General features: G+C 56.1%; 1 protein-coding gene across 2 annotated transcripts; it reads left to right on the forward strand.

Moving 5' to 3' along the window:
• The first annotated feature begins 22 nt into the window (after nt 1-22).
• On the forward strand, nt 23-12,473 carry SHD (Src homology 2 domain containing transforming protein D). Of its 2 annotated transcripts, XM_049708343.1 has the most exons (7): nt 23-2,941; nt 3,024-7,159; nt 8,255-8,360; nt 8,439-8,627; nt 9,872-9,995; nt 11,115-11,234; nt 11,860-12,473. In XM_049708343.1, the coding sequence occupies exons 2-7, from the start codon at nt 6,863-6,865 to the stop codon at nt 12,044-12,046; spliced, it is 1,023 nt and encodes a 340-aa protein (XP_049564300.1). In that variant the 5' UTR covers nt 23-2,941; nt 3,024-6,862; the 3' UTR covers nt 12,047-12,473. The 2 variants fall into 2 exon arrangements, with proteins under 2 accessions (XP_049564300.1, XP_004277264.1); XM_004277216.3 differs by having other exon boundaries at nt 23-7,159.
• Nucleotides 12,474-13,237: the final 764 nt, after the last annotated feature.

Consider the following 13,237-nt stretch of genomic DNA (forward strand, 5'->3'; position numbering starts at 1 on the left):
TTTCTAGTTGAAGGTCCTGTGCCCCCGCCAGACTGCTTCACAACTTGATCAGCCCCCATCTCTGGTCTCCCACCCCTCCCGGGGTCACAGACGTTAGCCCTCCTCTCACACACAGACACACACACACAGACTGTCATCTGGCATTTGATAATGAGGCTTTGTGTTTTTCACTGTCAGAGTTTAGGGGATGAAACGACCCCACTTTGGGGATTCGCTTTCCTAAGGTGATTTCCTTGCTTAGGACAGCACAACGAGGTGAACCAGTGTCCAACCAGGGCTTCTGATGAGGGCTTGGGGGTCTTATATTACAGCTCCATGGCTGCGAAGACAGGACCTGGGTGGGTCTGATTCCAAAGCCCTGACAGGGACTCCCCTGGCGGTCCGGTGGTTAAGACTCCACGCTTCCACCACAAGGGGCGCGGGATTGATCCTTGGTTGGGAAACTAAGATCCCACGTGCCTCTTGGCGTGACCAAAAAAAAAAAAAGCCCTGACGGTGGGGACTGAAGCCAGCCCACACTGGCAGCTAGTGAGAACTGATGCCTCGTGCATCTCTTCCCAGTTTTGCACCCAGCGGCATCATATTTATGGCTTAAAATTGGCCACCATGGAGTGTTTACACCACGGAAATCGGCAGATGCTGCAAACCAGTTCCCCACGCCAGAGCCAGTTGTGAAGCCCGTACCAGCACACCACTCCCTGTTTTCCCCCAACTCAGCATCCTGCAGACAGTGCCCTGGACATGGGCCATTCAGAGACTCTGGGTTAAAATGTCATCCAGGGAATTCCCCAGCGGTCCAGTGGTTAGGACTTGGCGCTTTCATTGCTGAGGGCCTGTGTTCAATCCCTGGTGGGGGGACTAAGATCCCGAAAGCTGCTCGGCACAGCCTAAAAATAAAAACAAAAAATAAAAAGTAAAGAAGTCACCCAGCTTAAGTAGTTGTGAAAAGAAATTGGGGGGCTGGGGCCTCTCTGCTTCATTTCAATTCATTCTTTCAGACGGTTTCCTGAACTGCCATTGCTCTTAATCCACCACAATTTTTGCCATGTACGTGCACCATCCGTTGCTATTATTTACTTAACATTATTGTTAACCTGACTCCGTTCTAAAACATGGGTTACCAAACTCTGATCCACAGGCCAAAGGTGGCCTGTGGCCTGTTTCTGAAGATAAAGTTTTATTGGCACACCTACACACCCATTTGTGTGCATATCACCCACGGCTGCCTTTGCTCTCCAGTGGCAGAGGTGAGTGATTAAAACAGCAATTCTGTGACCTGCAAAGCCAAAATATTTACTCATATATCAAAATAAGATGTAAACAAATGATACTAGAGGTGGCGCTAATGTTGCAATTAAAGCAGGGTAGGGTAGTTCTGATGGGAGTACCTTAGGAGGTGTGCGTACTGCTTGTGGCTCTCTGTATTAGTTACCTAGTGCTGTGTAACAAGTGATCCCCAAATCTAGCAGCTTAAAACAACAGGAATCTGGATGTGATTTCACTCGTTCTCGGCTTCAGGGTCTGTTACAGCTGCAGTTGAGATGTTGGCTGCGGCTGGGGTCTCACTGGAAGGCCCGACTGGGGTAGGATCCGCGTCAAGCTCACCCACGTGGTTGTTGGCAGAATTCACTTACTCATGGACCCTTAGCCAGAGGCCACACTCAGTTCCTTGCCTGCACGGACTGGCTTCATGAGAGTCTGCTAGAAATGACGGCCCATCACTGTTGCAGTGTTCCGCGGTTAGAAGCAAGCCACAGATCCCTCCCACGTTCCAGGGGAGGGGCTCACCTTGGTGTGACAACCAGGAGGTTGGGGTCATAGGAGCCACCTGAGGGTCTACCTGCAGACCCCCCTGCACAGTGAGCTTTGCAAGGGTCCGTGTGTTGATGAGTGTGTCCCCAGCACCTAACACCAGCTAGGCACTTAGTAGGTGCTCAATTAATGTATGTAGCCTGAGTGGGTATCTCCCCATTCACGGATGAGGAAGTTGAGGCCCAGGGAGCCCCACGCTTCTGCCCACTGTCTGCCACCCTCCCCTTTCCTCCACACTACACTGGAATTGTTTCTTTAATTCTTATTTCCCCCGCAGGCTTTTACGCTTTGCTCTCCCACCCGTGTCTTGGGAACAGTTTGTCTCCTGGTCCCCAATTTTCTTGCAGGGGTTCCCAGGGCCGAGCAGGCAGAGGGACAGCGCAGCAACACTTTGGGCAGGGGGTCTGTTGTTGTGTGCTGACCCTCCAGGGCCTCAGCCTGCATGCCCCCTCGCTCCCTGCCCTGAGCCCGCCACCCCGAGATCCACACCCCCTTTTTGCTCTCTGGAGCCTGCCCTTCCCTGCTCGCTGCCGACAGTCCCCGTCCCCCACGAGTTCCATGTCTGTCATCTGGTCCTTGGGAGCTGTCAGGCCTCATCCGGAATCTCCTACATCAACTCCCCTGGGGGCTGCCTGGCTGCTGGAGCACATCAGAGGGACTGGGGGGGGGTGGTCTCCCCTATTCCGGAACCCCCTCCCTCCTGAGCCTGGGCTTCACAAAGGAGACAAGGGGCCGCTCCTGCTTCCCAAGCTCTTGCTGAGGGCCAAGCGCTGCCCCAAGCTCCCTCCATGCCAGGGCTCTGCCACCCATGCCGTCGGGCACATGCTCCCTTACCCACCGCCCCATTTTACAGATGGCAGGAGGCTCCTTGGCCAAGGACTCAGAGTGGGTGAGTGAGGGGCTGGACCTGGCTTTGAAACTGTGAGGCTCCAAGGCTACACCTTCGATCACCACACCCTATAGACTGGGAGCTTCCAGGGAATGGTCTGTGCTTCCCCCATCAGGTTGGGGCCCTGGAAGGCCAGTGTTAGACTGGGAGCCCTTGAAAGCAAGCACGTATTTCCTGTGTCAGACTGGGTACTTCGAAGGTCAGTCTTATGCCTCCTCCATCAGACTGGAAGCTCCTAAGGTCAGAGCCGCGCCTCTCCCTTCAGACTGGGAGCCTATTAACGCTTGCACACATCTCCTCCATCAGACTGGAAGCTCCTAAGGTCAGAGCCGTGCCTCTCCCTTCAGACTGGGAGCCTATTAACGCTTGCACACATCTCCTCCGTCAGACTGGGGGCTTCTGAGGGCAGGACTATGTCTCTCCCATCAGACTGCGAGCTGAAGGCAGGGCTGTGTCCAGGAGCTTCTGAGAGCAGAGGTCGTCTCTCCTATCAGATTAGGAGCTCCTAAATCAGGGCCATGTCTCCTCCATCAGATCAGGAAGTTATAGGTCCCACCATGGGTCATCCCCACTTGGTCCCCTCCTGTCCTGGTGCCTTGGCTCCCATCCCCCCTGCAGACATGGGGATCCGTGAGATGAGAGCAGGCGCAGCCCCCTGCCAGGGACCCCCTCTGGCTTCTTCCTGAGGTCCCATCCACCCTAAGCATCTGTTGAGCACTTACTGTATGCCATACAAGAAAATACTATTCAGGGGCTTCCCTGGTGGTGCAGTGGTTAAGAATCTGCCTGCCAATGCAGGGGACACGGGTTTGAGCCCTGGTCCGGGAAGATCCCTCATGCCGCGGAGTAACTAAGCCCGTGCGCCACAAGTACTGAGCCTGCGCGCTAGAACCTGTGAGCCACAACTACTGAGCCCAAGTGCCGCAACTACTGAAGCCCATGCGCCTAGAGCCTGTGCTGCACAACAAGAGAAGCCACCGCAATGAGAAGCCTGCACACCACAACGAAGAGTAGCCCCCGCTCGCCGCAACTAGAGAAAGCCTGTGCACAGCAACGAAGACACAATGCAGCCAAAAATAAATAAGTAAAAAAGAAATACATTTATTTAAAAAAAATTTTTTTTAAGGCACCCAAAACAGTGCCAGGCAGTAAGCGCTCAACAAAGGTTAGCTGTTCCATTTCATAGATGGGAAAACAGGCCAGGTCACTTACTCAAGTTCAGGTGGGCTGGGATTCCAGAAATCCAGCGCTACCCAGGAGGAGACCTTGATGGAGGAGACCCTGATAGACCATCTTTCAGACCCTGAATGCTGGGGAAAAAGAGGTCTCATCAGCCCAGGACCTCCAGACCACTCACCTCCTTGCCTTTGTCCATGCAGTGCCTGCCTCCTGGCTTTGCTCTCTTGCTCCCTCCTCCCCCAATCAGAAAGGCAAAACCCAAGAGGTTACTGGCTATTCAAGGTCATACCACTGCAGGGCCGCCAGACCTCCAGCCTGGCTCTAACCCTCGTCCACCATCTCCCGCCCCTCCTCAAGCCCCCTCCCTGCTCCTGCAGTGGGAGTGGGGGCAGCCCCAGGAGAACCCAGCTCAAAAGCGCAGGAAAGTCAAACGCCGTTTGATTCTGCCTCCAGGGCCTCTAATTGCTATTCCTGACACAGACCGGAATTAGAAGGCCCCTTTCAAATATTTATACCTTAGACATCGCGTATTTATCTGACAGGGAGAGGACTCGGATTTGATGAGATCTGTCAACAGCTCATCCCCGAGCCGGGTATTGCCTTGCGGCTGACAGAAAACAGGACAATTACTTGCTGTGCTCCCTGGGCAGTCCCCAGGGATGCTGCCTTGTCGCTGATCAGAGAGGACTGGGTGGGGTGGGGGTTTGTGTGAGTGCTCGTCGGGAGGGAGGACCGAGTTCAACAGGTTCGTGTGGAGGCCAACTCAGCCAAAGCAGGAAAGAGGAGGGGAGGACATACGGACACCCCTGCTGCCGTGAGGGGCCTTGCCTCATCGGCTCTGGACCTCAGTTTTCCCATCTGGAAAATGGGGCTAACAGTGGAGGGGAGATGGAGAACCTCTGATTCCACGAAGAGACCTGATGGGGGTCGAATGCCATCCCAAGCCAGGCCATATCACAGCATCCAGGCAGAAATGAGCTGTGGGGTGTGTCTCCCCTCTCTGTGCCTCAGTTTCCCCATCAGGAAAAAAATGTCATATCCTCCTGATGATCCTTCCTCCAGCTCTCTGAGTTTTTCCTATTAGAAACCCCATTTTTCAAATCAGGAAAGCAAAGCGTGGCCTGCATAGACATTGCCCAGGCCCCACTATTCTTTGCGGGGGGCGGAGTGGGGGAGAGCTCACAACAGTGTCAGCTCAGACTTGCGTCTGGTCTTGCCTCCCCTCCAAGCCACACCCACCCTAGGGGGCTTGGAGGAGGGAATCTGAGGTTCCATCCTTCCTGACTACCCCTCTCTTACTCTTTCTATTAGGGGTCACTGAGCAAGCCCCCTTATGGGGAAAGAAAAAAAATGTGTTTGCTTTGGAACTGGCCAGCAGCTCCCTTTGCCTATCTTACTCCCCCCAAATCCGTTAGTGTCCTCGCCCCCTGACAGCTGCAGCTGCCAACAGGCAGCCAGGCCAGGCGAGACACCTCTCATTTCTGTCCCCCTCCCGGCCTCCACCCCCAGAAACCACAAAGGGACAGATGCCGAAGGCACACTCCAGGCACAGATACCATCTCCTTTCCCCTGGCCAGCTGCCCCAAACCCCATCCCCCATCCTGCAATTAGTCCCCGGGGGAGAGGGGACGGAGAAGAGCCCTCTTGGGGGAGGGGAAGCCAGAACCCCGTCCCTTCCGTTGCAAACCCCCCTTCCCTTGGCTGCCTCAATATTCATTTTAGCCGGTGACCTCTGGAACAATTTCCACAACCCCAATCTCCTGGTCAGTTTCGCCGCCAGACCCTGGTTCAATTTCAACCCTCAATAGTGGTCACGCTCACCCCCTCTGCTGGTCAATTTCATCCCTGCTCGCGGTCAAGTCCAGCCCTCCATTTCCCGGCCAATTTCCACCTCCCCTCCCTCTCCCCCTTCCCCATCTCAACACCTCTCGCTCTCCGGAGCAAGGTCAGCCCCTGTGGGTTTCCACCTCCCGTGCTCCTCGCTCGCTCCTGCCAGCCTCGGTCCTCCGGGTCACTGTCCAGCCGCCGCGGCCTCGGCCCCCGCGACTCCCGTCCCGCATCCCCCCTCCCTCCCCGGGCAGATGCTCCCCTCCCTCCCCAGAACAGCTGAAGGTCTCAGTCACCTCCGAGGGGAGCGCAGGGGGAGGGGAGGGGAGGGGGCGGGGAAGCCTTGACGTCGCTGCCCGGGACCCGGCCCGGTACTGGTAGGGGCTGGGGCGTCCGTCTGAGAGCCCCCTCCCCAAAGTCCCACCTCCCGGGCGCGCGCCGGCGGCTGCGGGTAAAGTCTCTCCGAAAGCGTGAAGGGGGATTGGAGATTTTATTTTCCTTTGTGCCCGCGACTGGGGCCGGATCGAGGCGGCCGGGCCGGGGGCCGCGGGATTGGGGCTCCCCCCGGAGCGGCGAGGAGCGCAACAAAGGATGCGCCGCACCGGGGTCACCGTCCCCGCGGCCCAACTTTGCGCGCGGCGCCCGAGTCCCCGGGGAGCCTGCCCGCTGCGCTGAGAACCCAGGCGTCCGGGCTGAGCCAGGGCTTGGGGGCGTCCGCAGGCGGCGCTTTCCCCGCCCCCGGCCCCCAGGAAGGGATCCCGGAGCTTCCCGGAGGCAACGGGTGGCCGAGCCGTGCAAGGAGAGCGCGCTGCCCGCAGAAACTCCGCGGATGCCCCTCGCTCTGGCTGGACGACCCCGCGCTCCGCGTTCAGGGCCCTACGGGGCGCCCCCTTCCCCCGCCGTCCTTCCAGAGCCGGGCTAAGGTGCGCTTTTGCTTCTCCTCCCCCTTCCTCCCTCCTCTGTCTCCTCCTTTTCCCCCCCTTTTCCCCCTCCTCTGAGCCCAGCCAAGGGTCACACCTGATCTTTCTCCTCCTCCCTTCCTCCCTTCCTTCTCCCCCTGCTCCTCCCTGGGGACTCCGCCGAGGAAGAGGGTCCAGAAGAGGGCATGTGGGTCCTCTTCTGACAGTGGCCAGGTTTGGGGTGACACTCGCTCAAATGGCCAAGTGGCTACGAGACTACCTGAGCTTTGGCGGTCGGAGGCCCCCTCCGCAGCCGCCCACCCCCGACTACACGGACAGCGACATCCTGCGGGCCTACCGGGAACAGAAGGATCTGGACTTTGAGGACCCCTATGAGGATGCAGATGGCCGCCTAGAGACCGACTCCGCGGGGCCCGGGGACTCCAAGGGCCCTGGAGAAACCAAGTACGACTCTCCAAAGCACCGGCTCATCAAGGTGGAGGCAGTTGACATGGCCAGAGCCAAGGTCTTGCTGGGCAGCCCCCGGGAAGAGGTGCGTGGCTAAGGCCCAGAGGTTGGGTGGCCCCAGGAGACTGGGTGGGGCGGCCAGGCTAGGTTTCCCCAGGACTTTGGGGAGCGTGTTTTATGTGTTACCCCAGGGAAAGACCAGGGCACCAGCCGGACACTCCCCAATCCTCCATCCGCTTCGTGGAGTTTGATATCTGCCCCTTTTCACTGCACAGCGCTGGTTGTCCTCCTCCCTCTCTGACTTGCTTTGTGCCCCTGTCCTCCTGCTCCCTGATTCCCCCCTTCTGGATCCCTCCGCACAGCTTCCCTTCCTCTTAGCAGCTGAAGGGATCTTCCTTAAACAGATCTGAGTGAGTCAGTTTCCTGCGGTCACTTAAACATCCTCACCACTACTCTCCACCCTTGCTCTCTTATTACTCCCATTTTACAGAAGTGGAAACTGAGGCTCACAGAAGAGAAGCGACTGGCCCAAGGTCACATGGCTCTAGCTTGTTAGAACTTGAACCCAAACCTGCCTCCAATGCCCATGCTTTTTTTTTTTTTTTTTCGGTACTTTTCCTAGAGGATCAGGGGGTCCACCCCAAACCCTCAGTGGAGAGACAGAGAAGGCTTCAAAGAGGGTTACGGTAGGCTGTGTCAGGTAGTGGTTAATGGCACAGAGAAAGGTAGGAGGAAGCAGGGACTCGGGGAAGCAGACGACCAAGGATCAAGCGCTGCTTCTTACTTATCAGCTGTGTGACCCTGAGCAAGTCACTTGCCCTCTCTATGCCTTGGTTTTCTCATCTGTAAAATGGGGATAAGGTACTTACTGAGTGTTGGTGCTACAAGTAAATATATGTGAAGCCTTTAGAACAGTACTGGCACCTAATCATTAAAATGATTGAAGGAGGGAGGTAGGGATCTGTGTCGGGGAGAATCAGAACAGCACAGAGGAAGAGAGTAAGGGAAGCTCTATCTGCAAACACTCGCGGGTGGAAGAGGAAACTACTTGCTTGGAGGGGATGTATCAGATGACACAGAGACAGCAGGCAAGAGGTGTAGTATTGCCCAGCAGGGGTATTCAGAGCTAGGCTTGGTCCCCCTGAACCCTTGACTCCCTCCCCTTCCTTTCTGTCTCCAGTTGGAGGTCGACACCGAGTACTCGGACCCTTTTGATGCCCAACCTCACCCGTCACCCCTGGATGACGGCTACATGGAGCCCTACGATGCCCAGCGAGTCATGAGCGGTGAGTGGGCAGAGCTTGGGGGAAGGTGACAGGGTCCCAGGTGGGAGTGGGAGCTGACCAGTGTCCTTGGCCTCCCAGAACTGCCATACAGGAGGGTGCAGCTGTATGACACTCCCTATGAGGAGCAGGACCAAGATCTGGGAGATGGGCCTCCTTCAGGGTGGAAACCTCGGCAGAGCCGGCTGCCCCAGGAGGATGAACGGCCAGCAGACGAGTATGACCAGCCCTGGGAGTGGAAGAAAGACCACATCTCCAAGGCATTTGCAGGTGCTTCTCTGACCCTGACCTCTGAATGCCTGTGTCGCTCTATTTCCTGCTCTGGTCACATCCCCTGTTTCAACTTACAGAGTAAATCCGCATCACCTGTCACTTTGGTAGTTTGTTAATTCTCACTAAAGTGTGAATGACTGATAGTCATAATCTTCCCAGGAGAATCTGTAACTTCCTTGGAAACTGAAACCCCATTTATTTATTTATTTATGCTGCACCGCGTGGTTTGCGGGATTTTAGTTCCCCAACCAGGGATTGAACCCAGGCCCTCGGCAGTGAAAGTGCAGAGTCCTAACCACTGGACTGCCAGGGAATTCCCCTTTCAGAGTGCAATGGAACCTACGCATTCTGCTCAGTATAGTGCAGGAATAGGCTTTGATGTCACACTAGATCTGGGTTTGTGTCACTTGGGCAAATCCCTTTATCTCCCTGAGTCTCAGTTCCCTTACCTGTAAAATGGGGATCATTCTAGTACCTATCGAATAGGGTACTTGTAAATTGAGTTCTAAAGTGCTCAATTACACAGGAGCCATTGTGGAAGAAGGTAGCATTTCCTGGAGTCGATTCGTAACTGAGTTGGGTAAGCTTGGATAAGTCTCTGAACCTCAGTTTCCTCTTGTGTAAAGAGGGAATAATAAGGTCAGCTTTAAGAAATAAAATAACTTGGACTTCCCTAGCGGTCCAGTGTTTAAGACTTCGTTCTTCCATTGCAGGGGGCACGGGTTCGATCCCTGGTCGGGGAACTAAGATCCCACATGCTGCATGGTGCGGCCAAAAAATATATATATAGGAAAAAAATAACTTGGACCAGGAAGAGTTGTGCGTACCCAAATCTGCCCCAGAAGTTGTATGACTGTGAGGGAACTTGGAGCTCAGTGCCTCAGTCTACCTGTCTGTATATTGAGGGTGGTTTTCTAGCTCTATGAGTTGGCCAAAATCAGGCAGAACTTCCCACCGACCCCTCTAGCCACACCCCCTGCTCTCTGATTTATCACTCAGGGAACTGCCCACCCTTCCATGCCACCAGATTCAAGAATGACCACACCCCTTTCTTCTGAAGGCTAATTGGTTGCTCGCGTACCAATCCCGCCCCAGCCTTAAGCCCAACCCCTCCTCTTCTGGGTTCTGATAGGTTGCCCTAAGCTGGCACCGCCTTCCTACTGAAATTCCACTGGCTTGCCCCCACCCCACCCTCTTGAGATAGGCGGGACTTAACCATTTTCTCTTTAAATCTTCTCCAGTGCAATTTGACGGTCCAGAGTGGGAAAGAACCTCAGGCTCAGCCAAGGAACTCCGGAGACTCCCGCCCCGAAGCCCCCAGCCTGCAGAGCGCGTGGACCCGGCCCTGCCTCTGGAAAAACAGCCGTGAGTGGGGAAGTTGAAGATGGAGTTGAATCCCTCCCTGCCCCACACCAGCCACAGATTCCTCGGGCCAGGGGGGCTGGAGGAACTTTCACTCATTCACTTCATTCATTTCCTCAACTAATCTTCGCTGGGTGACAGCGCCTGCTGTGGGCCAGACACCCAGCTCGGTGCAAAGCAGAATCAGGTGGCGTCTCCATTCCCTCCGGCGTCAGATTCTGGGTTCAAATCCCTTCTCTATCTTTTGGCTGTGTGGCCTTGGGCAAGTCACTTAACCTCTCCAAACCTTGGGCTCAACACCTCCAAGACAGTGTCTGCCTCACACAGAATAAAAGGGGATTTCCTCCCTTCCCTTGAGTGGGGTTTATAAGCCTGAGAGCAAAGAGACATCTTTCTCACCCCCAGGAGATCTTGTGGTGAAAGTGGGAGAAGCAGGATTTTGAAGGGGTCCCAACTTTAGGCTGGGGTGAAGCTCACAAGCTGGGAGAGTCTGGGTGTTCTCTGTGTCTCTCCAGTCTAGGAGCTTCTCAGGGAACTCCCCGAGCCCCCAGAGCCCAGCCCTGTGAGTACCAGGGTGTGTTTATCACAGTCATTCCCAAACCTCTTAGGTGGGCCGTACAGAACTGCCTAATTAACACAAGCACAGGGTATTTTCTTTCAATACAAACAACTGTTTGGTGCTCATCTGTCTTTGACACTTTGCTCCCACTGCTAGCTTCTCTTTGAGCACATTAAAGAAAAATATTATGTAACAAATGGTACAGGTGGGTTGGGGATACAGGATGTGGTGAATCTCATGAAAGTGATATGCAAGTGATTCGAGTTGGGGGATTAGGGAGGGGTTGAGGACACTTGGAGACCCAGCTGAGGGAGGCTGTAAAAATCAAGGTCGGGGTATGTGCTGAATTGGAAGGAGCAGCTCCAGGTTGACCTGGGTTCAGCTCCCTCCCAGGGAGAACCTTGTCTGCCTGAAAACCAGGCTCCTCTTGAGAAATCCAAGGGAATTTGTCTCACTTGTTTGCCTGGACGTCACAAGTCCTTGAAAGAGCTGTGCCTGCATCCAGCCCCAGGACGTGTTGGAAAGGGGGATTGCCCTTCAGGAGACCTGTCCCCACCCCCTAGGTGGTTTCACGGCCCGCTGAGCCGGGCAGATGCCGAGAACCTCCTGTCGCTCTGCAAGGAAGGCAGCTACCTCGTGCGGCTCAGCGAGACCAGCCCCCAAGACTGCTCCCTATCCCTCAGGTGAGACCGCAGCCCCCTGGAGGGACAGAGGGTCTCAGGACTGCGTGCTTTCCGGAGCAGAGGGGTGTGTCTCCAGCAGCCAGTGGGCGGGACTTCCAGGGCTGATGGACAGAGCTTTCAGGCCAGGGGGTGGGGCTTATGGGACCCGTAGGCGGGGCTTCTAGGCCAGGGGGTGGGGCTTCCAGAGGGGCCACTGGCTTGGTTCCGACTGAGAATGAACACCCTGTCACTGGAGGTACGCAAGAAGATGGAGAGGAAGCCATACCGTAGATGTAGGGCTTGAGTGAGATGGGGAACCAGGGACCCTAGACTGAGGGTAACCCTAGTGAGGAGCCCAGGACAGGTAGCACAAGGTGTCAAGAGGTTTGGAGAGAAAGTGCCTTCTGTGTTCCTGGGGAGGGACCTCCACCTGGTAGGAGCTCCAGCCTGTCTTGATAGGGGACAAGCTCGGAAGGCATCCCCGCAGTGTGGAACTAGCCAAGAGCTTGACGCCAAGTGGCTGTTAATCAGAAATATTAGGGGATGCCAGCGTCGGGCTCCTGGGGGCCATGAGGGGGTGGCTTTAGGGTTGGAGAGTGTGGGCGGGTCTGGAGTGCTGGGTACCCCCTCTGACTCCTGTCTCCAGGAGCAGCCAGGGCTTCCTGCATCTGAAGTTTGCTCGGATCCGAGAGAACCAGTTCGTGCTGGGTCAGCACAGCGGCCCCTTCCCCAGCGTGCCGGAGCTGGTGCTCCATTATAGCTCCCGCCCACTGCCCGTGCAGGGCGCTGAGCATCTGGCCCTGCTGTACCCCGTGGTCTCACAGACCCCCTGACTGAGCCTCAGCCCCCCGCCCTGGGCTGTGAGGACCCAGATCAGTGGCTGCAAACGGTGGAGGTCTTCCCAGTCCTGGAGAAGGCTGGATGGAGAGAACCCCGCCCCTGCCCCTCCAGGCTCTGGGTCTTCATCAGAGCCGCCCTGCTCAGCCTCCTTCTAGGTTCTAGGGATTAGAATTGTGTCTCGAAGCCCTCCTCTGGCCTGGAAAATAAATAAGTTATTGTGTGTTTCAAGTGTCCTTTCTGGGAGGTGGGGATCTCAGCCCCTCAGAAGGAAAAGGGGAGGCAGACCCTTGGAGGGGGAAGAGCATCCCCAGCTCCTTGTTTTGGGGATGGAGCTGGGGTTGGAGCCTGAATGGCTCACAGGGAGGGACCAGAATTCAGAGAGCTGGAGACAGGCAGGGAGAGAGAGGCATGGAGGCAGATAAAACTCCGGAGACAGTGGATGGAGACCAGCAGATTAAAAAGATGGAGAAACGGAGGGGGCGAGGCTCTCAGGCCAGCCCTGCCCCCACCCTGCCCCTCCTCCTTATCCGGGGCGGGCGGGCGGGCAAGGGCTGATGCTGCAGAAAGGACATCTGTCCCCATGGAAACAGCAGAAGTGGGGGAGGGGAGCCAGGCCCAGCTGGTGTCACTTCAAGGTGACAGTCGGGCAGGAGACCCCGGGGGCTGATAAATGCCAGGAAGCCCCGATCCCCCCCCCCGCACCCAACTCCAAGCCTGCCTGGGGGAGAGATACCAGCTGGGGAGGGGGTGCGTCCAGCTCCGGGCACTGTTTTGAAGCCGGGGGCATCACTTCTCTCTGCTAATTGGACATGTCTCTCCAAGGATAAGAGGTGGAAGGCTTGCGAGTCGTCAAAGAGCCCCCTCACCACAGTGGTCCTCTGAGACCCCCCTGATGACTCCTCAGATCTCTTTAGCACTCCCAAATTGCCACACATTCTGGCTTTGGTTTCTTCATGAGCCTTTATTGGGTGTTCTTTGGGCAAGGGAGAAATCCAGCCTCATAGAAATGAGGAGGGGGCGTGTCTCAGGATGAACTGCTGGACTTCGTGATCCTCTTGGAATAAGTCACATCTTTACGTAGCTGCTGGGGGGGTGTCCTCTGTTGGTCTCTGGGGGTTCTGATTCGTCTTCCCACTTCAAAGAATCCTCTTGGCCTGGGCCAGGAAGGACTTCAACTGCAGAGA

This window comes from Orcinus orca, chromosome 3, assembly GCF_937001465.1.
Source record: "Orcinus orca chromosome 3, mOrcOrc1.1, whole genome shotgun sequence".
In the NCBI taxonomy this organism is placed as follows: domain Eukaryota; kingdom Metazoa; phylum Chordata; class Mammalia; order Artiodactyla; family Delphinidae; genus Orcinus; species Orcinus orca.

Excerpts from the sequence above, each read along its gene's own strand:
- SHD (XM_004277216.3), top strand. The coding sequence starts at position 6,863 with ATGGCCAAGTGGCTACGAGACTACCTGAGCTTTGGCGGTCGGAGGCCC. Across the intron at positions 7,160-8,254 it reads TGGGCAGCCCCCGGGAAGAG|TTGGAGGTCGACACCGAGTA; the intron begins GTGCGTGGCTAA and ends TTCTGTCTCCAG. Across the intron at positions 11,235-11,859 it reads GACTGCTCCCTATCCCTCAG|GAGCAGCCAGGGCTTCCTGC; the intron begins GTGAGACCGCAG and ends TCCTGTCTCCAG.